This window comes from Boleophthalmus pectinirostris, unplaced genomic scaffold, assembly GCF_026225935.1.
Source record: "Boleophthalmus pectinirostris isolate CB_2022bp ecotype Guang Dong unplaced genomic scaffold, ASM2622593v1 HiC_scaffold_17, whole genome shotgun sequence".
Classification (NCBI taxonomy): Eukaryota; Metazoa; Chordata; class Actinopteri; order Gobiiformes; family Gobiidae; genus Boleophthalmus; species Boleophthalmus pectinirostris.
Window position 1 is genome coordinate 19,253,410 of NW_026571115.1, and position 23,634 is coordinate 19,277,043.

Genomic DNA, 23,634 nt, shown 5'->3' on the forward strand with positions numbered 1-23,634 from the left:
TGCACATGACGCACGGTGGGACACAGGTTTTACGTCAGGGCGTCACGCTGCACGCCTCCCCCTCCTCCCCTACGGTCTCACTGGGAAGAAAAAAACTTTTTTGTATCGGAGGAATCAACAGCCGCCATCTTGACGCGGCTCAGAATCGGGATTTCGGGGGGAGCATTAATTTTGAAAACCTACCGGAGCAATCCAGACCGGACACAAATGGCTTTTTGTCGCAGAAAATCGTAGCGTTAGTCAATCCAACGGGTCTTTGGACAAACGCGAGGGTGAAATAGGCTTTTGTCGTCTCGAATGCTCACTGTATATTTGATTTCCCTTTTAGAGAGCGCCGCTTCTCGCCGTATCCCTGTGCCGAGACGCTCGTTTACCGGGGAGACAGCGGTTATAAAAATGATTCACCTCATAGAAAATATTTTTTGAATTTTGTTCTTTTTATTTATTACAAAGGCATAATTTATTGTTGCTTATTTTTACGACAAAAAAGATGATTCCTGGCGGTCGCGAAGCCGACTGTTTACAAAGAAAGGGATTCACTCACGCTGCTTGTAATATTTTATGATTGATTTTTTTATGCATCCATCTTAATCTAAAATATTATTTGAACGTAATTATTGGGGATAATTATGTGGGTGTTGGGTGTTGGATTATCATGGGGTGATCTTCGGTGGCGAAGCGTGGCGCTGTTGCCTTTCTTTTGATTCGTTTCTCGCCGGGCAGCAATCCGCCAGTCTTCCAAGCTTTTTTCAGCCTCCCTGCGTGAAACCATAATAAAAGTTGACAGTCTTTGCAAGGCTGTTTTTCTGCGACCCCAAAGTGTTTTTTCCAGCTTTACTACTGATCAATGACAACCAGGATGGCTGATAATCTGCTGGATGTTGGACCTCCTACTGCAAAACGACCCAAGCTTAACTCGCCCCTCTCAGGATCAGATGGCCCAGGTAAGGATGTTGACATATCTCGCACTCTGTCTGGTTGACCACTGCTGCAGGTTTGCTTCACATTTTGTTTTTGCTTAAAAAAGTATGATGTATTATAATCCTCCAGTCTTTATAAGTTTTGAAAAGAGTACTTTGAACTCTGTATTGTCCATATGATTCCTCACCTTGTTCTGTGTGGCCTGTGTCTTGAGATTGAATGAATACACAGCGGCTCTGGATGTCTGAGTCTAGACTAGAGTGTCATCTGAGGACACAGATGGTTTACAAAATGTTAGTCTTTATTATTTAATAAACGAATTAAACGTCATTTTAAAGTTTGAAACGACCCATGTAATCCATCATCTAGAATAGAGTCAGCAAGATGTTAAAATGCAGTGCATCTGTTTCTGTAACGTCCACTGATTTTGATAAATAATCTATTTAGATGTCAATTTTCTTGAATATGGGCAAAAAACACACTGAAGTGATGTGTTTGCTAATGTTAAACACTGTATAATGGTCAGAATAGAGTCAAGGCCCTTGTTGAATTACTTTGTTAGTGGCTCTTGCCGTGTTACACCAGAAGGAACTCCTACTTCACTGAATGTGGTTTCACTGCTGTCTTGGATTAGAGTGGATGTCCTTACTATTCTTTAGTAAGTGGTTCAAAATATTAAAATTGACACATGTTGGCCAAATGTATTGGTTCTGACTTAGTCGACCTCTAATGCCTGGGTAAAAAAATTATCATATTTTTGAAAAATGCAAACTCACCATGGGTTATATTAATTATATTTATTTATATAATTGGATGTGGTCTTAATTTTGAAATAGTTAACTGGAATTTTGGCCATGTTTGATGTTTATTGCTTCAGAGACCTTTCGTTAAATCTACATAATGTTTATGTTTTGCACAATTAAACTTTTTTTCAGATCTTGTTTCACTGTTTGACTTGGAAAATGACCTTCCAGATGAACTCATTCCAAATGGAGACTTGTCTCACATGGGGTTCCCCACCAGTGGCCCAGGAGGTGCTGGGGCTCCTGCCCTCAACTCTGCCATCCCTGACGCAGCAGCCAAACACAAACAGCTGTCTGAACTACTGCGACCAGGAAGCTCATCCATTCTGGGATCAACACAACAGGGGAGCATGGGAGGCAACCAGCTCGGACCTGTTCTGGGTAAAAGTCCTCTTGGACATGGATCTCCAAACCATCAGTCTCCTCAACCACAGAAAGGTCCTTCTGCAACAGGACAAGGCACCGGCTTTAACCAAGCATTAATGAACAGTGGACAAGGCCATGGAGTGATGGGCCAATCGGGGCAGGTACTGAATGGTGGTTTAGGCCCCGCAGGCCGAGGGCGACCGGGACCTGGGATGCAGTACCAAGGCCAAGGGACTCATGCGACAGCGGCTGTGGGAGGCAGTGCACTGCCTGAGCCTCTGACAGCAGGAGGACTGCACTTGGGCCCCCATGCTGCAATGAACTCACAGCAAGCAGGAAACATGAACAAGGTAAGATTCAAGATTGATTTAAATGGTACCCAGTTTATATCTGCTGAAAGTCAAGCATGATGCTTCTGAAGCCCAAAAAATATTTGAGAAAGTATCAAAATTAGGAACAGTCTTTGAGGTCAAATGCCACTGAAAATTTACTGCGAATTGGCAAATTACTGCGTTTAACTCACTTACTCATTCAGGTATATTTAAAGTGATTCATGCATATGTGAATAATCTTTATAATCCTACTTCATTTTATAACCGTGTACATAAATGTAGGATTCAATAGTGTTACAGCCATCAGCCTAGTCTGGCAGTGCACTGTTGTGATAAAGGTTTACAGTGACATACTAAAGAATCAGGCGAAAATCAGCCCGCAGTTTCAACCAGATTAAACTTGTTTATTGGTCATTTTAGATCAATATTGCATACTATGTCAAAAATATAATGGCTTACGGGGTCATTCATTTTTACTGTGTATATAAGGCAGTTGCATATATGTCTTCTTTATTTTTTATGCATTATATGCATTGCAATGCAACTAATGACTAGACATTTTTTTATGGAGAGATACACCTTTAGGAAATCATGGTTGACTATTCATTAACTATTCATTTATTCATATTCGACAGAGGTGCTGGTGCTACGTCTCACTTTGGTATTTAAAATGTCTGAATGGCTAGTACTCACGCTTCACAGCGAGAACGTCCATGTTTTGACTCCCAGGTTGCGTGGGGTCTTTTTGTTCAGGGTTTGCAAATATTCCCCAAATATGGATGGGTATCAACTGAAAAAAGCTATATTAAACATACACAAACCTGACGAGTTGCCCCAGAGATAGTGTAGGATGGGTTAAATGCAGAGGACACTGATGAGAATGGACAATAATTTTGGCCGTTCTGCCCAGCGTAACACGCACATACAAATTTGGACTTCATAAGTTGGTTGTTTGATCTTCTTGATGTTCCCCGTTTTGTCTGAATCTGTGACTGTGATTCGCCTTTGAATCTTTGAAAGTAACACAGTGGCTGAGTAGGTAGGACCCTTGCCTTACGACCGAAGGTCCTAGGTGTTTATGGGTATCTCCTGTGAACCAGCCCCCAAAAACATGTTCTTTAGCCAGACAGTTCTGTGCAAACCTAGCCTAAGAGTTGGAAACTGACTCCTGGTTGCTGTACTGCGGTCATCCACTGCTCCTCACAGATTGACGTAGTAGAACAGAAGACACATTTTGCTACATGGACAATGGAGTATGTAGTATCATCTCATAGTAGGTCATGGTCAGTCAATCAAATTAACTCAATTAATTTGTGCTTTTAATAATTGTGATTTTGTGTGTGAAATTGATGATTAAGTTTACTCCTAACTTTCTTATTTGCAAAGTGTTTTTTTTTTTATGCAATTAAACAATTCACATTGTTGATGAACTGCTACCTGTGATACCTGTGGTACAGTTTGCTTTGGCAATTGGAAACTATCCCAATATGCACCATTCTGGCTCAGTGACAAAAATACACAAAGATTTCACATGTTTTGCACAAAACTGCGGATGAATGCACTAAGGAGACCAAAAGTTACATTATGAAGTTATTTCTTGGTACTAATTCATAAAACAGCACTTTGTACTTTGGCTGAATAAATGGTGCCACAGAAGGCGTCCCTTTTTTTCATAAGTTAAAAGTGCTAACCCCAGAACACTGACAGAGTTGACATGCATATTTATTTTAGACAGTGCTCAGGCCAGATTAATATGACAGTGTTTCCCATAGATTTGGTTAAGATTATGGTGCAAAAGGGCCACAATTTTTTTTCTATTTGTAACAATATGACAAATAGGGCTGGGTATGATTACTGTAAGTAGTTGCTGTTACAGTACATACCTCTACACATAGGCCACGATACGATATGCATTTCAATACAGTGCACTTTTGATTTGAGGTTCAGTAAAAATTAAAGGTTTTCAGCCCCGTACTTAATGATCAATTAATAGTCATCAATAGTGATGAACCCCAGTTTCTCACACACACACGCATACAGGCACACACACACACGCATACACATGCGCGTATACACACACAATGTTCCACGGTATGACATCAACTTTACCTTTTAAAGGTAAAAGTTTATCCAATTACAGATGTTTTTATAGCTCAAAAATAACTTGAAAACAGCCATTCTGACTGTGAGCAGGGATGCCTCTGGCCGATGCCGATCTGACCTGTGAAACATGAAACATTTTTTAATGGACAAAAGCATTTGATGGACCCTCCACTAGAGAAGTTACACAATGCACCTTTACTGGTGCATTTATCTACCATTTATTGAAGATGAATGAACATAATAAAGTGCACTTTGTTTAGTTCATGTTACTAGAAGAATACATGAAACTGTCGCATTGGTCACTACTTATTCAGCCATAATACACTTTCAGCATTTACTTGTACAAATGGGCATCTGCAGTTTACCTGCTCTAAATGCTCACAGAGCTACTAAATCATAACTTCCATATTGTGCGAAGTTTATATGAAAAACACCTATTTCAGTAATCAAAATATAACACCCCCCCATATTGACTGATCGATTTTCTGTTCTATTAAAAACATAGATGTGGACTTCCAGCATAAAGGGTCACTACAGTTATTTATTTCATGTTTATAGGACAAATAATAATTTACATTTAATGGTTGAATTGAGTTTGTAAAATATATTAAATCTAAAAGCATACGTGTTACCATTAATGGCATAATCATGTGCATGTGTGTGCTAGAGCTATCAATAGAAACACTTACAAAGTCTGTGCGTTAATTGAAGTCTTAAGTTTCTCATAAAAGGTGAAAAATTTGTCGTTTACCTTCCCTGACTTTGGTTATAATAAGAAGCACCAGAGGAGGGAAAGAGAGGAGAAAAGGTGAGGAGTTGTGGCTGGATCAGAGAGGGAGGAGATGCACACAGAGACGGGGGGGAGAGAGACACTGAACTTTGTTAAATTGTGCAGATTTAAGTCAAAACTTGTGAACACGTGAGGACAGTCTATATACGGTCCCTGGGCTTGGACTATTTTTTCCTAAATAAGAGCATAAATCCTTGTCAGTTTCATGTGCCTTGATTGCCACACAATGACTGTAGATCTGTTGATTTAAATGCACTTGCCTTATCGAGATCGACCAAAGTAGAGATTGCAATCTATCGATATTTCAATTTTTGGCACAGCTGTACTGTCACAAAATAATTTGGCAGAATGTACAAAAAACACTCTGATGGATTTTCGATAGTTTGTACACTTACAAATATTATAAAAATGTTTTTATTGCATTGTCTTAATACATGGGGTAAAAGGCAAATGTAAAAAAGAGCTGGCGGAATTTACACATTCTCCTGTTAATTGCATTTTATTAATGAGTGTTAATTGTGTTCTTCTGGTACAGCCATAGTCTTTATCTTAATTTAATAAAACTTCTGACTAAAAGTATAACATATATGTAGCCTGAACGCTGTGCTGAAAGCAATAAATGGCTCCCTTTGTGCATGTGCAGAGAGTCATTCAGTATATAAATGCGTCAAAAACATTCAGTGATTGCGTTGCCCGGTGAGCCAGCTCCTACGTTCTCTTCAGTGCAGGAGCATTGCTTGTGTGTGTTTAGGCCTTAAGACGTTGCTCCTTTTAAGTGGGCAACACTCATTGGGCTCTTGTTCTGCAGGTTTAACTGTTCTAGTTGTATACTTTTACACTGGAGGGCAGACGCTTGAGGCATGTTGACGTGAAGTTCAGCTTTTCAGATGCTCATCTAGGCAAGTCACTCTGGAGCTCATCTACATACGAACGCCTAGACGCTCATTTACATGTACTTTGCATGTTAAATAGATGTCTTCTATCAGCTGTTTCCTTTTGTTGGCTCTGCACTTCAGAATAACTTTTTTAAACTTCTCCAAAGCCTGTAGAATTTGCTGACTTTAATTTTACCACCTGGTTTGCATCTAACGCAGTTGCTGTTTTTGTTGTTCAGTCTTTTGGTTGGTATTACAAAGACTTCAGCCCCTTTTTCTACAATACAAAATCATTTAATCGACAATCGAATTGTTGGGATGAAAATCAAATGTTGCTGCTACATAGACAATAGAGCGATAACTTCTGCTCTCTGTAGATGGGGATGCCTGGAAGTCTCTTTGGCCAGCAGTATGGACAAACTGGGCTTCAGCAGATCGCTCCTACAGGAGTCAATGCCCAACAGCTACAAAACAAAGTGACTCTGTCAAACAACCTCACCCAGTTTTCTGGAGACCTAAAGGGAACTTCTAATGCACCGAACATGGTGAGTGACATGGCATTTTTATTGCTGACCCTAAATGGTGCTTATTTTGTTTTGTCTTAACCTTAGTTTATTTTGCGTATGTTTTTGCCCCCACAGACACAGCCGCAGGCTGCAACAGGGGGCGGGGTCCCGGGGGCGGGACCAACAGCAGACCCGGAGAAACGCAAACTTATCCAGCAGCAGCTGGTTCTGCTGCTTCATGCCCACAAGTGCCAGCGGCGAGAACAGGCCAATGGAGACATGAGGGCCTGCAGTCTGCCCCACTGCCGCACCATGAAGAACGTCCTCAACCACATGACCCACTGCCAGGCAGGCAAAACCTGCCAAGGTAAGGCACTGTAGTTTTTGAATATCTACCTGTATCTTTAACCAGTTTAAAGTTTATTTGATTAATTGAGGTGTGTATATTTGTATTTGGAGCTATAACATCTCAGTAGTTAGAGCGGACATTGGTCGTTCAAACCAGTGCTCACTGTTGTTGTGTCTTTAGGCAAGACACTTAATTCACTGTATGAATGTGATGTGTGTAGGGCTGGGTAATGAAAATTGGTTACAAGAAGGAACTGTGCCTTTACAGTGTCCCAAAGTCAGAATGCATAATAATAAATCCATATCCAGTCACAATCTGTAGTGTTTGCGTAAAGTTGAAGCCAAACTGAAAACATGAACCAAACTCCTGGTTCTGGTAAAAGCGTAATTCCCCAATAAGTATGGTAACATGCAATGTGGTGCGTGTGTCTGCGTAAAGCTGCAGCCAAACCCGTAAAGTTGAAGCCAAACAGAAGATATCAAGCAAAATTCTGCCAAAATCTTTCTCCTCTTCAGTCCCAGTGAAAGCATAATTAAGACGTAATTGTGGTAAATGTATCTATTGTGATGCATGTGTGCGTAAAGATGCAGCCTTTCAGTCCTTGTAAAGTTCTCCATAATCCCCCTCCTCCGTCCAGGTAACCATAGGGCTGCTCAATTATGGAAAAAATCATTATCACAATTATTTTGGTCAATACTGAAATCAGTTATTCAAACGATTATTTTTTTTGTTACGCAGCAAGCCCACGGTTTTAGTGGAAATAGTGGAAAAAGTCCAGCGGCCGATATATCTGTTAAATAGTGAGGGAGATATGAATCCTGCTGCGATACGCGCTCCTCCGTGAGTTTATGGATCTAATAACAGCACAGAGTAGTGAGGACAGCTGTAGACAAGGCTGCAAAACTTTTGTCTTTGTCACAGTCCTTATTGAAGGTAAGCACCTATTCACTGTGTTTTAGAGCGGACCGTTTCTATCGTATGAGTAACATCAGCGCACCTGAGAGGGATTGTACAGTGAAGTCAGGCGTGTGTGCGTACATGAGCAATAGTACCGTGCCTGAGCACAGATCGATTGCGCTCACACTGGACAAATGTATGGCTCTTTAGGGGCGATCCGTGCTTGGACATGGTTCTAAAGTCCTAGTGTGAATACACCTTAAATTGTTTCAACTTGATTATGAGTTTGGAGATCGGTTTACGCTCAAATCGAAATTGCAATAAAAATTCAATTAATTGCACAGCCTTAGGTAACCACGCAGTAAAAGAGTAAAGTTGTTTGTCAAAACATGCTACTGGTGTCTACCGCTCCCCATCTCCCCTGCTGGCTCCCCTAGTCTCCCGCTCACTCCTCGTGTCTCCCGCTTGATCTCCGTGTCTCCTGCTCCCCATGTTGGGGAGGGCTGCACACATCCTGTGTGCCTTTCTGCCTGCCTGGTAGTGCATTCCAGGTGCGCACCAGGTAGTTGGATTTTTGCTGGATGGAGCATGGTAGCATGCCAGCCAATTACGCCCAGAAGAGGGGACTGCGCTGAGCAGGTAAAAAGTCTGTCACTGACTTTTTTTTACTTTTCACTGCGACACTGCTTCTGTCAGTGTGGCCCCCTACCACTGGCCGTACTGACACTAAACTTTGACATTAAGTAGGGGCCACAAAATATAATTCCACCTGCCGCAGTTGGCCCCCAGCCTGTGAGTTTGAGACCACTGATTTATATTTTAAAAAAATACTAGCGCCAAAAAAAGAACCATTCAGGAACCACTATCGAAAAGCATGTATCGTTAAAGTACTGTTATAGAAAAAAATCAAATGGTACCCAGCCCTAGATGTGTGCGTGAAAGCAGGTCCAATGGTGCAGATTAGCTGCCTCATCAGTGTACTATAGGGCAGCTGTGGCTGCTGTTTATTTGTAGTATTTATTATGGATGCACCGATCCTATACTGGTTTTGGATATAGGGCTGTCGTAATAACTGCAAAAATTAATCACTGTGGTACTAAGAGGCCCATCGCGGTGCATGTTGGGCCACCGCGATGATCGCACGTGACCAACGTGACCCAACAGAGAGTCCTGCAAGGGTCCATTTTTAGAGATCCGCACCTGCCAGGACCCATTAACATTCTACCCGTTACCGCCCATGCCCGTGATAACCCAGGTCTAACCCAGGTCCAACCCAGGACGTGTAGACCGTCGTGTGACCATAGGCGAAAGAACCTGCATAGAACTCCATGTCGCATGGAGGTAGGTGCGGCCGTCACCCAATCCCGCTTTGCGGACAACCTGCTCCGCATACTCGGGGCTCTCTCTCTTAAGTCCTGGTGCAGGACTCTGACCCGAGCCGCCATAGTGAGAGATGGAGAGATGCAGCGGCACTTGTTCCAAAACCAAATGTTACTTCTCCCTCTCTACATACTATATAATCGCACGACAACCAAGGTATATGTGCATCTGCCCAAGAACCGCGTCATCAGAGAGAGTTTTCAGTGCTGCTGGAAATATCGTAACTCTGGAGGATGGGGGTGGGGGTATATCACCGCATAACGAGCTGTTGAGCTGCTATACCGCACAGCAGGAGAAATTCCCTAACCACGATACCCATATTCGGATATCATGTCAATACTGAAAAAATTTTATTGAATATTGACTTCCTAATATTGGTTCAGCCGATATCCTGTTTGGAAAAATAAAGTGATGTAAACTGACTATTTACTGGATGTAGTAGGCCCAAAAAGTCTCAATGTTTTAACTTTTATTTATACAAAGTTTTTCTGTAACTACACAACAGTTGGATAACACATTTGGATGAGTTTTGTCTCATTTATTTTTTTTAATAAATGCATGCTATTTTTAGTCTCTGCACTGATATCTGTTAATATTGAGTATTGGCAGCTGTACTATGGGAATCGGTATCGGAACTGAAAAAGCTGGGTTGATGCATCTGTAGTATTTATCAATAAAATATGGTCATTATTTATGATGCTTTTTGTCACAGCTACTGTTACTGCATGTACATTATTTTATTTGTTTATGTTATGAATCTATACCAGTATGATCTATACTGATACTCTACAGTTTACATTCAGGAAGCTTTGGAAATGATCATGTATTTATTGTCCAAATTTTTATTTTTTTTTTTAATCTATTGATCCTTCAGTATATCATTGTTTTTTCCTTCCAGTGGCTCACTGTGCATCCTCCAGACAGATTATCTCCCACTGGAAGAACTGTACACGACAGGACTGCCCTGTGTGTTTACCTCTGAAAAACGCTAGTGACAAAAGAAGTCAACAGGGTTAGTAGCACATTTTCTATAGTAATTACAAATAGATTGGTTAAAATGGAGTATGCATTTGTTTAACAATATGGAGCCATCTGCAGGCAGTGTGGGCTAGTTCGTGACATGAGCTCCAGCAGCAGAGGATTCCTTCACAAAGGCTGGGCCTGTAATTTGACACTGGGGGAGGGGCATTGTGGCTCTACTATCAGTGGGCTGGGCCTTTATACACGCTTGTTTCTGATTGGTCAAATCCTCAGTGACAGGTTTAAATCCCTCATTGAGGTAGCATGCTCCCAGTGAGCTGCAGTAAACACAGGAGATAATGGTGCATTGCTTTGAGACTTATTTATTCTTTTTGAGAGTTGTTCAAAAATATATATTTTTAATTTTAATATTGCCTTTTTATGCCAGAAATTCAGATGCTGAAAGAAATGAAATTATTGCTCTGCAGATTTCATATTGTAAACTCAGTGACGGCAAATTATTTTTCACATTGAACATCTTCAACATGTGAAAAACCTAACTAGTTTATTTTTTGCAGCCGTAGTTATTTCGCACTTACCTTATGCATTTTAAGCAAGTGCACTTCCTGTGTATCGGGACAATAAAATAGTTTCTAATTAGATACAGACAACAGACAGTACACTTATTTTGCCCTCAAGTTGTTTATTCAGTGTATTTGTACTCGGGCAAGACCAATTTTGTTCCAATAATTGGGAAAAAATCAGGTATGGGACTTTTTTATAGTTTGCAAAACAAGTCAATAACAAGACCATGGAGCATGACCTTTCAGTCCTCAATCTTCATCCTGCTTACACACAAACTTTTGAATTGGACAGGACACATGGAGGCAGATGTTGTCAACTGTTTAGCAGCAACATCTTTTATTTAAAAAAAAAAAAAAAAAAAAAAAGGAAGGAAGAATGCCTAAGAGCTAAGGTGTTTCTTTTCCTCTCTGTAGCTCTGCTTAACTCACCTGGAGCAGGCTTGCAGAATGCTGTCAACAGTGTGGGCCCTGGTCAGCCCAATGCTACAGCCATCAGCAGCGCCTCCACACATATGGACCACAGCTCCATGCAGAAGGCCTTTGACGCTCTGGGTCTGACGTATGGGAACCAGTCGCCTGCTCAGGTTCAGGGCCAAAGTCAAGCCCAGGGGTCGCATAACACCCAAGCGCCCCAGCATCACAATGTGAATTCCATAGGTATGTGTCCAAGACATTTACATTTGTTGTAATGCTTCTAAAACTTTCACAAGCCATCCTCTCTCTATCTCAGGTGCTAATCAGATGAATAAAATGGGGGGAGGCATGGGTGGATCTTCAGAGCAGTCTGGTTTACTCCAAGACTCCTCTCTACCTGCTGCACTCAAGTGAGTCCCTTTTACCCTGTTTAAAATCCATCAGTTAATAATTTATATATAGTCTTGACTCTTGATGCATTTTTCTCTCTATAGTCAGCTGATGCCAGATGGGTCTGTAGCAGGAAGTTTGGGGAACTTGCCTGCTGCCACGCCCCTTGTGACGTCTGGGGTTAGAAAACCTTGGCATGAGCATGTCACTCAGGACCTGCGCACCCACCTGGTGCACAAACTGTAAGAGCTGTGACAAAATAACCAAAAACTACATGAACTGCTCTCTCTAAAACTGCTTCCTCTGTGCAGTGTGCATGCCATCTTCCCGACCCCAGACCCACAAACGCTGAGAGACAGACGGATGGATAACCTTGTGACATATGCAAGAAAAGTTGAAGGGGATATGTATGAAACAGCAAACAGCAGGGTAACAATTAGTTGAATTAGTTGAAAATGTTGAAATCATGGAAGCTTCTCAAAATATCTTAACATTTTGACTGCTCTGTTTCTGAAGGATGAGTATTACCACTTTCTTGCTGAAAAAATCTACAAAATCCAAAAGGAGCTAGAAGAAAAGAAGCGTCTGAGGTTCCAGAAACAGCCTGGTATGGCTGGTCCTGCTGGTCCTCAGCATCCTGGACTAACTCAGCCTAATGGCATGGGGCAGGCCATCCGTGCTCCCAGTTAGTACACATTTAAAGATTTCATTTAACTTTTCAGTGTGGCAATGATTGCTCATTGTTGTCTGTTTTTCCCTCAGATGGGCCTGTGCCCATGCCCAACATGCCAAACCCGATGATGAACCGGATGCAAGGACCTCAAGGTGAGACTAAAATCAGACCTTTTTATTTTCCAAATAAGCCTGAGGTAAGTCATCTCATGATTGTGTATTTCATTGAAAAACATTTGTCAATGTCTTGCCTCAGTGCAGAGTTGGCCAATAACATTTTTTTTTTTCAAAATTACAGTATATATTTTCTCATATCCGTGTATACAGCTATAGAAATGTGGGACACAACACCATCTCTGGCTTCATGCTTAATAACTCTTCTTCGATTAAGCGTAGATGAACATCGCTGTGTTGCATTTGACAGAAAGGAACATGTGTTTTGTCACACCCCTGTTAATTTGACTTTGCCCATGCCACATGGAATTTATTTTATTATAAAAATATTTATTAACTATAAATGTGTGATCAATTGAAACTCTTAAACCCTGGGTATTCACAATTGTTGGGCTTTACCCCACAGGAATGAGCCAGTTAAATTCTATGGCAATTCCAAATGCACAGATGTCTCAGGGAGGACACGTTCCTTCTATGAACCATCCACAGCAAATGAACGTGAATTCCGTCCCAATGGTAAGAACTGCCATTTTTATTCCCTGGTGACTTATATTTATTTTTATTATTATTATACTTTATAGATTATACTATTATACTTGTTGTCCTAAGAATTTCTATCTCTTTTTGGTTATTTTCAGATGAACATGTCTCCAAGAATGACTCAACCTCACGGAATCATGGGTAATCATCCTAACAATATGATTGGGCAGCAAGCCAACCAGGGACAGTTTATCCCCCAACAAGGCCAGTTCCCTACAGCACAAGGAGGGTCAATGAATGCAAGCCTTGGTCAAACTATGGCAAAGGCTTCCATCTCACAGGTGAATTAACAGACACTGTCATACTACACATATTGACACTAGTGTGGTTGGTTGTACAGTTTGTGTACTAACTACATCTGCTTTTTCAGGTACAAAATGCTAACCTTCCCATAAATGCAATGGGTACCTATGGGACCTCGCAGCCTAGTGGTTCAACAGCCCAGTCCAGCCTCGGTAACACCCCGCCTCCTAACGGTTCTGCCGGACTGCAGCCTCAGCAGCAGATGCAACATCACCCACCAGCATCAACATCAGCTCAGATTCCTCCTCAACCCTCTACACCAGCCTCTACAGGGGGGCCATCCTCTACTCCAACCCACATCCCAAATCACCTGCCTGGGCCTCTGTCTGCAGCAGGGACACCCTCTGAGCCAGGCCAGCCGCTCACTCCTCTTCACCCACCCCCTGACCCACCTACCCAACTACAGCAGCCACATTCAGCCCAGGCACAGCACCCAAGCACACCGGTGAGATCATATACATTCAAAAACACTGCATACATTGGTTCAACTCTATATTAAAATCATTCTTCCATAATCAGATGTCCCAGGCAGCTGCAAGCGTAGACAGAGTCCCGACTCCTGGCTCTGTGGCTGAACTGCCATCCCAACAGGCCGTACCTGAGATAAGCAGTACTGAACCCAAACCTGAAATAAAACATGAAGAGAGCGACACAACGTCCAAGGAGACCGACATAAAAACTGAGGTATGTGAATTATCTGATGATTTGATTTGACCCATGATTCTACTTAACTATGTTAATAAACAACTCCTTCTAAAGCAGGAGGAAACCAAGCCCCTCTCTGTGAAGAAAGAAGAACCGGAGACAAAAGAGCCAAAGCCAGAACCAATGGAAAGTGAGGAGAAAAAGCCAGAGGTAAAGAAAGAACCCAAAGAAGAAGAAGAAAATGAGGCTAGTGGAACGTCAACAGCCACAGCTAACCGTAAAAAAGGTATGCACGACCATTTGATAGATTTGGGGTAATCTGATAATGTGATCATCATAGTTATTGTCTGTTTGTCTGTGTCCAGTCTTCAAGCCAGAGGAGCTAAGACAATCTCTGATGCCAACACTGGAGGCTCTGTACAGACAAGACCCAGAGTCTTTACCTTTTCGACAACCTGTAGACCCAATGCTCCTGGGCATTCCTGTAAGTCTACATAATGTCATTTAGTTTGGCAAAAGGCAAGTGTTTGAATTTTAATAACATCAAATATTTCTATTATTTTAGGACTATTTTGACATAATAAAGAATCCAATTGACTTGTCAACCATTAAGCGTAAACTGGACACGGGTCAGTACCAGGAGCCTTGGCAGTATGTGGACGACGTATGGCTCATGTTCAACAATGCATGGCTGTACAACCGTAAGACCTCTCGAGTTTATAAATACTGCACTAAACTGGCAGAAGTGTTTGAGTTGGAGATTGATCCCGTCATGCAGAGCTTGGGCTACTGCTGTGGGCGCAAGGTGAAAAAATTTAATTAAGTAAAATTATTTTTCAAAACCTAAGCAAATCAAATTGTTGTTGACCTGTAAATGTAACATGTTCCACAGTACGAGTTTTCACCTCAGACATTGTGTTGCTACGGCAAACAATTGTGTACCATTTCCAGGGATGGAACTTACTACAGCTACCAAAACAGGTAATGTCACCAGTTTTAGTCTTGAGTGATTTCTAATGTTGAACTTAAGATTTTTCACACACTTGAGTATAATTCTGCAATGTGCACATACAATATCCAGATCACTTCACCCCCTGCTGTGTAAAACTTGTTACTGCATTTTGGTGTATACAGGACCAGTTGTCACCAAAATGTCAAATCGGTGTCCTAAAGCATTTATTTTGTATTGTAAAAAGATATATATTTCTTAAAGGTTATTTTGATGTGGAGGGTTCCTAGTTTCTTTAACACACTGTTAAATAGTATCACTGCCTCATCTGTCAATTGTGCATTTTATTTGATTGATGTCTTTTTGCATGGCATTACCTTGTAGCTATCATTATCTTCATTTCCATGCATGTGACAACATCATGATGGGCAGTGCTTGTGTATAGTTGATGTAAAATACGGAGGTGGAAGTAATATTAATCACTAACACACCACAGAGATTTTTACTTATAAGACTGAATTTTTTGGCGTTTTACCTTTTACTTACAGTTGCACTATGTAACTTATCTTTCCTGATTAAGACTATGGTTCTGGCTTGTCTCCATGGAGATCAGATTGGTTTTCTTGTAATGTTCCACATTACATTTTCTGTTAGTTTTTTTTATTGCTAAAAATATAGAAAAGGTAGAAAAGTTTGATATTCTGGAACATTCCAGGCAAAGCAATAATGTCTCCATGGAGACAAGTGACAAATGACAGACCCTCTACCCAAAAAGATGAGTTGTGCACCATAATTTTCCTTTAGCCTTTCCACCTCTGGTAAAGCTGTGAAAGTGTGTAGCATGTACCTCCATTTCCTCTCCTGTTTGAATGTGGCCATAATTTGTGACTAACCTGTGCCTGTGCTGTTTGCTGTCCATGCTCCGTGGGTTGTTGCTGTGTTCTCCATTCACTGCATTGTGCCCCCTGTGCTGCTACTACTGTGTGTGCCGCCCGCAGTTCACCCAAATATGGCCTTATCGCCGACAGGTATCACTTCTGCGAAAAGTGCTTCAATGAGATCCAGGGCAATAGTGTGACCCTGGGGGACGACCCGGCACAACCCCAGACGTAAGGGATCGCATCTTCACTTTGATTTATTGTTTAGGCTTGACAAAAATGTACTGATTAATGTTTCGTTTCTGCAGTATGATTGCAAAAGATCAATTTGAAAAGAAGAAAAATGACACTTTAGATGCTGAACCGTGAGTTATTCTTTCCATCTGTCCTATTAACAGTACTTTTTTTGTCACTATTAACCTATTCATATATTTTACTTGCAGTTTTCTTGAATGTAAAGACTGTGGTCGGAAGATGCACCAGATTTGTGTGCTGCACTATGATGTCATTTGGCCCACAGGGTTGGTATTTTGTTTGTATATTTCTTTTTTTTTTTTTTTTCAAAATTGCTCTTTATGCATTCTGTTAACATATGTACAAACTGTATATTTCTAGATTCATCTGTGACAACTGTCTCAAGAAGTCTGGAAAGACGAGAAAGGATAATAAATTTTCTGCCAAAAGTATGTAACTGTATTGTAACTTTTTTTTGGTCAAATTAGGCTGTGTTGTGAATTTGTGAATCTTTTCTTTTTTTCTCAAGGATTGCCATCTACAAGATTAGGTACTTATATTGAAGACCGAGTCAATAAATACTTAAAAAGACAAAACCATCCGGAAGCTGGAGAGGTTTTCGTGCGAGTGGTGGCCAGTTCTGATAAAACGGTTGATGTTAAGCCTGGCATGAAGTCTAGGTAAAGTAGTGATTGTGTATTATTTTTTACAACTCATCAATTGTGATATTTTCAACACATAGATAGTAGAAATGTGTACTGCAATAACTCTTTTCTTTTTCAGGTTTGTAGACTCAGGTGAAATGGTTGAAAGTTTCCCTTACAGAACCAAAGCACTATTTGCATTTGAAGAAATAGACGGGGTTGATGTTTGTTTCTTTGGTATGCACGTTCAAGAGTACGGCTCTGAATGTCCTTTTCCAAACACGAGGTAAGACTGTTCAATAAGTTAATCAAAGCAAAATGTGTTTGACTCAGGACTTAATGAATCCTTTTGCTCTAGGCGGGTTTACATTTCATACCTTGATAGTATTCACTTCTTCAAACCGCGCATGTTAAGAACTGCGGTGTACCATGAAATCCTGATAGGTTACCTGGAGTATGTGAAGAAACTAGGGTGAGTTTTTGTATACTAATTATTGTGTGTCCGTTTCTGGCAGTGTGTGGTCTTAAAATGTTTGTGTTTATAGGTATGTCATGGGTCACATCTGGGCTTGTCCGCCCAGTGAGGGTGATGACTACATCTTTCACTGCCATCCTCCTGATCAGAAGATCCCCAAACCCAAGAGGTTGCAAGAGTGGTACAGAAAAATGCTGGACAAAGCTTTTGCAGAGAGGATTCTTCATGATTATAAGGTACTTCTGGCTTAATGCTGACAAATGACCCATTAATAATGGCACTGCCTATATGGATATTTCCATCAATGATGTGCAAAATATTTTGTAAAAAAAATAACAATGATTGATATGAACACTGATTTGTGTCTTCAGGATATTTTCAAGCAGGCCACTGAAGATAGGCTGACAAGTGCCAATGAGTTGCCATATTTTGAGGGCGACTTTTGGCCTAATGTTTTGGAGGAAAGCATTAAAGAGCTGGAGCAGGAGGAAGAGGAGAGGAAAAAGGAGGAAAACACTGCCTCCTCTGAGACCATAGAGGTGAGATAAATAAATGAGTATCATGTTTTAACACCAAAAACAGCAATTCTAAAAGTTTTTTCAATGTACTTTTAGGGAGCCCATGCTGACAGCAAAAACGGTAAAAAGAAAAACAATAAAAAAACAAACAAAAACAAAAGCAGTGTCAGCAGGGCCAACAAGAAAAAACCTGGGATGCCGAATGTAGCAAACGATCTGTCCCAAAAGCTGTATGCCACAATGGAAAAACATAAAGAGGTAAGAGAAGTACTGACATTTGCAATGACTTAAGTCTGCCCGTCGCAGAAGCCTTTATTACGTTAAATGTAAAAATGTTCTGTTCTTTTTGTTCTCATTAGGTATTTTTTGTGATTCACCTTCACGCTGGGCCAGTGATTAACACTCTGCCCCCAATCTCGGACCCGGACCCTCTGATGTCCTGTGACCTGATGGATGGTCGCGATGCTTTTCTGACACTGGCCCGAGACAAACACTGGGAGTTCAGTTCTCTGCGAAGGACAAAGTGGAGCACCATGTGCATGTTAGTGGAGCTGCACAATCAGGGCCAGGACCGCTTTGTTTACACCTGCAATGAGTGCAAGCACCATGTTGAGACGCGCTGGCACTGCACTGTTTGTGAGGTGGGTTTTCAGATCCAAAAGCAAAACTTTATCTGTATTTTAGTTTTGTATTGTTTAATTGTCTTCTAACATGTTCTTTTGCCCTTTGTTCCATTAGGACTATGACCTATGCATTAACTGCTACAACACTACCAAACATGAGCACAAGATGGTCAAGTGGGGTCTTGGATTAGATGATGACGGAAACAGCCAGAGTAATGAGGCCTCAAAGAGTCCACAGGAGAGCCGTCGTCTTAGTATCCAGCGCTGCATCCAGTCCCTGGTCCATGCCTGCCAGTGCCGCAATGCCAACTGCTCTCTGCCATCCTGCCAGAAGATGAAGAGGGTTGTTCAGCACACCAAGGGCTGTAAGCGCAAGACCAATGGCGGCTGTCCTGTGTGCAAGCAGCTAATCGCTTTATGCTGCTACCATGCCAAGCATTGTCAGGAGAACAAGTGTCCTGTGCCTTTCTGTCTGAACATCAAGCAAAAAATCTTTCAACAACAGATGCAGCAGAGGTTCCAGCAAGCACAGCTGATGCGGCGCAGAATGGCCACCATGACTGGACGAGGCATGCCCATGCCTTCACCACCTACCTCAGCTGTTCCTGAGGCCCCCAGCTCTGGACAGCAGCCGATGACGCCACAACCACAACAGTCCATGCCCAACCAGCCCTCACAACCGCAGCCACAACACGCTGCAAATATGGTCCAAGGCTTTCCCAACAACGGACGCATGAGTCAGCCCTCTACACCTGTGTCCCATGGAAAACCCGGCTCCTCTCCTCTGCATCAGCAGCAGTCTCCTCTGCCCAACATGCCACATCAACAGCAGCCCCCACCACAGCAGCAGCCGCCTCTGCTGGCAGCACTGAAGGTCGCCAAGGAGATTGAGATGGTCGCTAAAGCGAGGCAGAATTATGGCTTGAATGGAATGCCTCTGAACCATCCTCGAATGATGGGAGCCATGCCGGGCCAGATGCCGGGCCAGATGCCGGGCCAGATGCCGGGCCAGATGCCGGGCCAAATGCCGGGCCAGATGCCGGGCCAGATGCCGGGCCAGATGCCCGGCCAGATGCCCGGCCAGATGCCCGGCCAGATGCCCGGCCAGATGCCCGGCCAGATGCCCGGCCAGATGCCGGGCCAGATGCCGGGCCAGATGCCGGGCCAGATGCCGGGCCAGATGCCGGGCCAGATGCCGATAATGCAAGGCCCACGTGGTCCTCATGTGATGCAGAACATGCAACAGGGACAGTGGGGAATGCAGAGCCCCATGCAAGTAGGCCAGGGTGTTCAGACCCAGGTGCCTGGTCCACAGCAGGCTCCGGGAGGTCAGATGGCCCCACAGGGTCCTTTGATGCAGAGGCCTATAATGCAGCAGGGGCTCCAAATGCCTGCAGTTATGAACCCTCAGGGGCCTTCACAGGGTATGACTCCACAGCAGCAGAACATGCCTCGAGGTATGCCTGGGAATTTTGCTCCAAGTGCTCTGCAGGATTTATTGCGCACCCTCAAATCTCCCACATCACCCCAGCAGCAGCGTCAGGTCCTTAGTATCCTCAAATCCAACCCCCAACTCATGGCTGCTTTCATCAAACAGAGGACTCTCAAGTACCAGGCCCAGCAGCAGGCTCCTCAGCAGAGCCCTCAGGCCATGATGGGAGCCCAGGTGGGGATGCAGCCCATGGCGAACCCGGTGCAACAGCCAGGAGGGCCCCCTCAACAACCCTCTCCACAGCAGCTCCCTGGGCCTCAGGGCATGGTACCCATGGGCCCACAAGGACAAATGATGAATGCTCACCAGAATGGCAACCCTCAGATGTATCGTCAGCAGATGCTCCGCATGCAGCAGATGCAGCAGCAGCAGCAGCAGGGGGGCATGCACCAGGCTCATGGTCAGTTTCCTCAACAGCAGCCAGGGCCCAACTATACTCAGCTTCGTATGCAGCAGCAAATGGCTATGCAAGGAGGAGGAGGGCCCATGGGCCAACTGCCAACTACATCCCAAATGGGTCAGCCTGGCATGGGTCAGCCTGGCATGGGTCAGCCTGGCATGGGTCAGCCTGGCATGGGTCAGCCTGGCATGGGTATGGACTCCCACCAGAACCTCCTCCAGCAGCGCATGCTTCAGCAGCAACAACAGCAACAAATGCTGAAGCAGCAGATGGGCTCTCCTGCCCAGAATAGCGCCATGAGTCCACAGCCCCACATGCTCCCAGGACAACCCCCCGGAGCTCACTTATCTGGTCAGAATATGGCCCTTGGAAATCAAGTCCGCTCCCCGGCCCCAGTTCAGTCTCCTCGACCACCCTCACAGCAGCCACCACACTCAAGTCCGTCTCCACGAATGCAACCCCAGCCCTCACCTCAACATGGGACCCTTCACTCCAGTTCCCCCCACCCCAGCCTGGCTGGACCCATGTCGGGCACTATGGAGCAGGGCCACCTCAGCACGCAGGAGCAGAGTGCCATGCTCCCACAGCTCAACACACCAAACAGGGGTTTGAGTAATGACATGAATTTAGGGGGAGACACTACGGGGGACACTCTAGAGAAATTTATTGAAGGGTTGTAGCATCTGGAGACAGAAGATGGGCCTTGTTCTGTTTTCAACTGAAATATTTTGTATTTGCTCAAGTTGCAAATTGCAAGCAATTAATTAATCAGAGGCCTCGAGACTGTGAACGTTTCCTTCCATCAAATAATGCTTTACTTCCGGAGTGATTAATTGATGCTGTTAAAAATAAGACAACAGAGACACATTTTTGGTTTGACCAGTTCTGAATTTTGTGTTTTAAATTTTTGTTCAGTTTACGCTATGGACATGTATCAAAACCTTGCACCAAAAATCATTTTAGTGTGTTTTTTTATTTGTATCTTATTTTTTGTTGAGAAAACTGTAAAGTTATTTGTTCAAAGGTTTCGCCAGGCTTCAACTTTTCCTCACTTTCCTTCCTGGCTAATTTATTCTGATATGCCATTTTCATGAAGACTGCCTTTGGGAAAGCCTTAATTTCTTTCCTGTTGCAAAGTCTATGGGAGATTATTAACATATTTGTACAGATTTAATAATTATTGCACACACAAACACAACGTGCAGGTGCTCTTCTGCACTGAAACTTGATGTTCACAGGTGCCCGAATGTTGTTTTTCTACTGGTCCTTCCCAGTATTTGTCTTGAAATAGTAAATGGCTGTGTTTTTTCAAAAAGCTTTTGCCTGTGGTGGGAATTACCTGTTTGACTGCTGATTTCTTTCCGTTTTTTGCCTTTTTCTCTTGCATTAAACTTGAATTGATTATGAACTGTTCTCAAATGTAAATTATGCAGCTAGACAGTACTGTAAATATGATGAAAATAAGAAAGAATCACTGTACAAAGTCACTAATGTCTCATTTCGTACTTATTTACCATATTGTTAAATAAACCTGTGTGCCACTGAATGTGTCGCTACTTTGTGGTGGTGATATCGCCCTTCGTGCTTCATACAGTCGATGATCAAACCTCGGATGCATTGATGAAGATTTTTATGGTTAATTCTTTCTCAGCGCGAGACCAGGACGGGTTTTGTCAGGCGATATTTGGACACCTACGTGACGTCATCCACATGCGCATGCAGGGGCCCTGTGCGGTAGCAGCGTGTGTCCCCTACACATCCAATCGACCTCTTGTACATTGCTCTCCGGTTTTCAAACATGTCCCGTTGTCTGTCGCTGGCCCGGGTGACTCTCGGACTCTCCAGGGCCAAATCTGGGATTGTACCGTGTGTGGCGCGAGGGCTGAGTACACGAGCCATCCAGCAGCAGCTCTCGTGCTCTGGAGGTAAGCGAGCCTTAGTCAGTGTGATGCAATCTGTTAGGAGCTGCAAGAACAGACATCCGAATACATGCATGTTTACAATCTTATAAATTTACGTTTCAAAATATAAAACTTCTGCTCGGTTCACTTGTGAACCAGGACTGGCTCACTGCGTCAAAAGCGTTTGTGTCGTTGTTGGTTTCTTATCAATATAATATATTATATATAACAATAACAATATATATATATATTGTTGGTTTCGACCAATATAAATGATGCTAACAGTAATATGCGCAGACTAACAGGACTGTCCACTCTCCTCTTATAAGGGCATCATCGGACACAACTGCAGAAATGGAGCAGTCGACCCAGAGTGTGGAGCGCATGCCTTTCCATCTGCCCAAAGAGTTATTACAGCACCCAGCAAGCAGAGCAGGAGCCCGAGGAAGAGCCTCTACACACCATCATCAGTGACACAGAGGCCGTCCAAGGTACAGCCTCAATATCAGCCCCAGTATCCCCTTATAACATATTTAACATTACTTTTATTTCTCCAGGTTCCTTTTCAAAACACGAATTTCAGGCAGAGACCAAGAAACTGTTGGACATTGTTGCAAGATCTTTGTACTCAGAAAAAGAAGTGAGTTTAGCACAGAAATATAGTCATGTCGTATCGAAGTCGCTTCTCTAACCCATCGTAAATATTCCAGGTTTTTATTCGGGAGTTGATCTCTAATGGAAGCGATGCTCTGGAAAAACTACGGCACAAGCTTATGACTGCAGGTGGAGAGACTGCCCCAATGGAGATCCATCTGAAGACTGACGCCAATCAAGGCACTTTCACCATCCAGGTTTGCCCCATAATCGTTTGTCATTTGAAGTTGTATGTAAATGGAACTAAAATACACAGCGCTTTAAGATTATTAGAGTTTACAAACACAGAATACAAAAAAAGAGTTATTGCCATTGTCAGTGACCAAAACTCACAAACTATGAAATGACTTTGACCAACATTAAACAACAAATAAAATAAAAAAAATAAGGTAAAACTAGGGTAGGTGCAAGTAGGTTAATTACAGTTCATGAGTCCAACACATCAAATGGTTGAGGTAGTATGTAAGTTATTTTAAAACCCACTCCACACATGGTTATCTGTTTTTTAATAAACCTATGAAAGTTTAAAAAACAGGACCTCCATGGAGATTGGAGTATAATGGCATTTTGTGAGACATTTCCATGGCAAAAACTGAAAGACAGATTTCAACTCTGAACCCACAAAATGAAGGGTGTACAGGGAGTTTAGAGTTTATGTGTCCCCTTTTTGCCCTCCTGGACTGCAGTGTCCTAAGTGTCTAACACAGGGGGGCATAGCAATTCTCTCAAAAACCTGGGGTGAAGGTTCAATTCCTCGCTGTGGATCCTGTCGGGAGAAATAAAAATATTCCAGCAAAATTTCTTACAAAACAGCTACTCCACTGGACAATATACCAACATTACTGTAGCCTGCCTGCTGTGC

At 42.8% G+C, this 23,634-nt stretch overlaps 2 protein-coding genes and 1 non-coding gene across 6 annotated transcripts in view; all 3 read left to right on the forward strand.

Annotated features, from left to right (window-relative positions):
- The first annotated feature begins 84 nt into the window (after window positions 1-84).
- On the forward strand, window positions 85-21,763 carry LOC110169211 (CREB-binding protein-like). Of its 4 annotated transcripts, XM_055152737.1 has the most exons (32): window positions 85-944; window positions 1,857-2,440; window positions 6,568-6,735; window positions 6,832-7,063; window positions 10,221-10,334; window positions 11,281-11,523; window positions 11,597-11,690; window positions 11,775-11,912; window positions 11,982-12,099; window positions 12,187-12,355; window positions 12,433-12,495; window positions 12,923-13,032; window positions 13,155-13,337; window positions 13,427-13,804; window positions 13,879-14,043; window positions 14,119-14,290; window positions 14,370-14,488; window positions 14,570-14,809; window positions 14,897-14,985; window positions 15,952-16,062; window positions 16,140-16,196; window positions 16,275-16,352; window positions 16,447-16,514; window positions 16,595-16,745; window positions 16,849-16,995; window positions 17,068-17,181; window positions 17,255-17,420; window positions 17,556-17,723; window positions 17,799-17,960; window positions 18,062-18,343; window positions 18,441-20,340; window positions 20,371-21,763. In XM_055152737.1, the coding sequence occupies exons 1-32, from the start codon at window positions 848-850 to the stop codon at window positions 20,895-20,897; spliced, it is 7,407 nt and encodes a 2,468-aa protein (XP_055008712.1). In that variant the 5' UTR covers window positions 85-847; the 3' UTR covers window positions 20,898-21,763. The 4 variants fall into 4 exon arrangements, with proteins under 4 accessions (XP_055008712.1, XP_055008709.1, XP_055008711.1 ...); XM_055152734.1 differs by having other exon boundaries at window positions 18,441-21,763; XM_055152736.1 differs by having other exon boundaries at window positions 15,982-16,062; window positions 18,441-21,763.
- A 158-nt stretch (window positions 21,764-21,921) lies between these two features.
- trap1 (TNF receptor-associated protein 1) overlaps window positions 21,922-23,634 on the forward strand; it is a 10,655-nt gene continuing 8,942 nt past the window's right edge. The window contains exons 1-4 of the mRNA XM_020931837.2: window positions 21,922-22,142; window positions 22,448-22,609; window positions 22,676-22,758; window positions 22,829-22,969. Of these exons, the coding sequence (XP_020787496.2) occupies window positions 22,016-22,142; window positions 22,448-22,609; window positions 22,676-22,758; window positions 22,829-22,969 (513 nt within the window). The 5' untranslated portion in view covers window positions 21,922-22,015. The remainder of the gene's footprint in view (window positions 22,143-22,447; window positions 22,610-22,675; window positions 22,759-22,828; window positions 22,970-23,634) is intronic.
- On the forward strand, window positions 23,440-23,556 carry LOC129408789 (small nucleolar RNA SNORA26). The gene has a single exon (XR_008632111.1). It is a non-coding gene; the product is annotated as a small nucleolar RNA SNORA26 (small nucleolar RNA).

Coding starts and splice junctions, on each gene's coding strand:
- LOC110169211 (XM_055152734.1), top strand. CDS start 848: ATGACAACCAGGATGGCTGATAATCTGCTGGATGTTGGACCTCCTACT. Junction 16,996..17,067: donor TGTCCTTTTCCAAACACGAG/GTAAGACTGTTC, acceptor CTTTTGCTCTAG/GCGGGTTTACATTTCATACC. Junction 17,724..17,798: donor CCTCCTCTGAGACCATAGAG/GTGAGATAAATA, acceptor ATGTACTTTTAG/GGAGCCCATGCTGACAGCAA.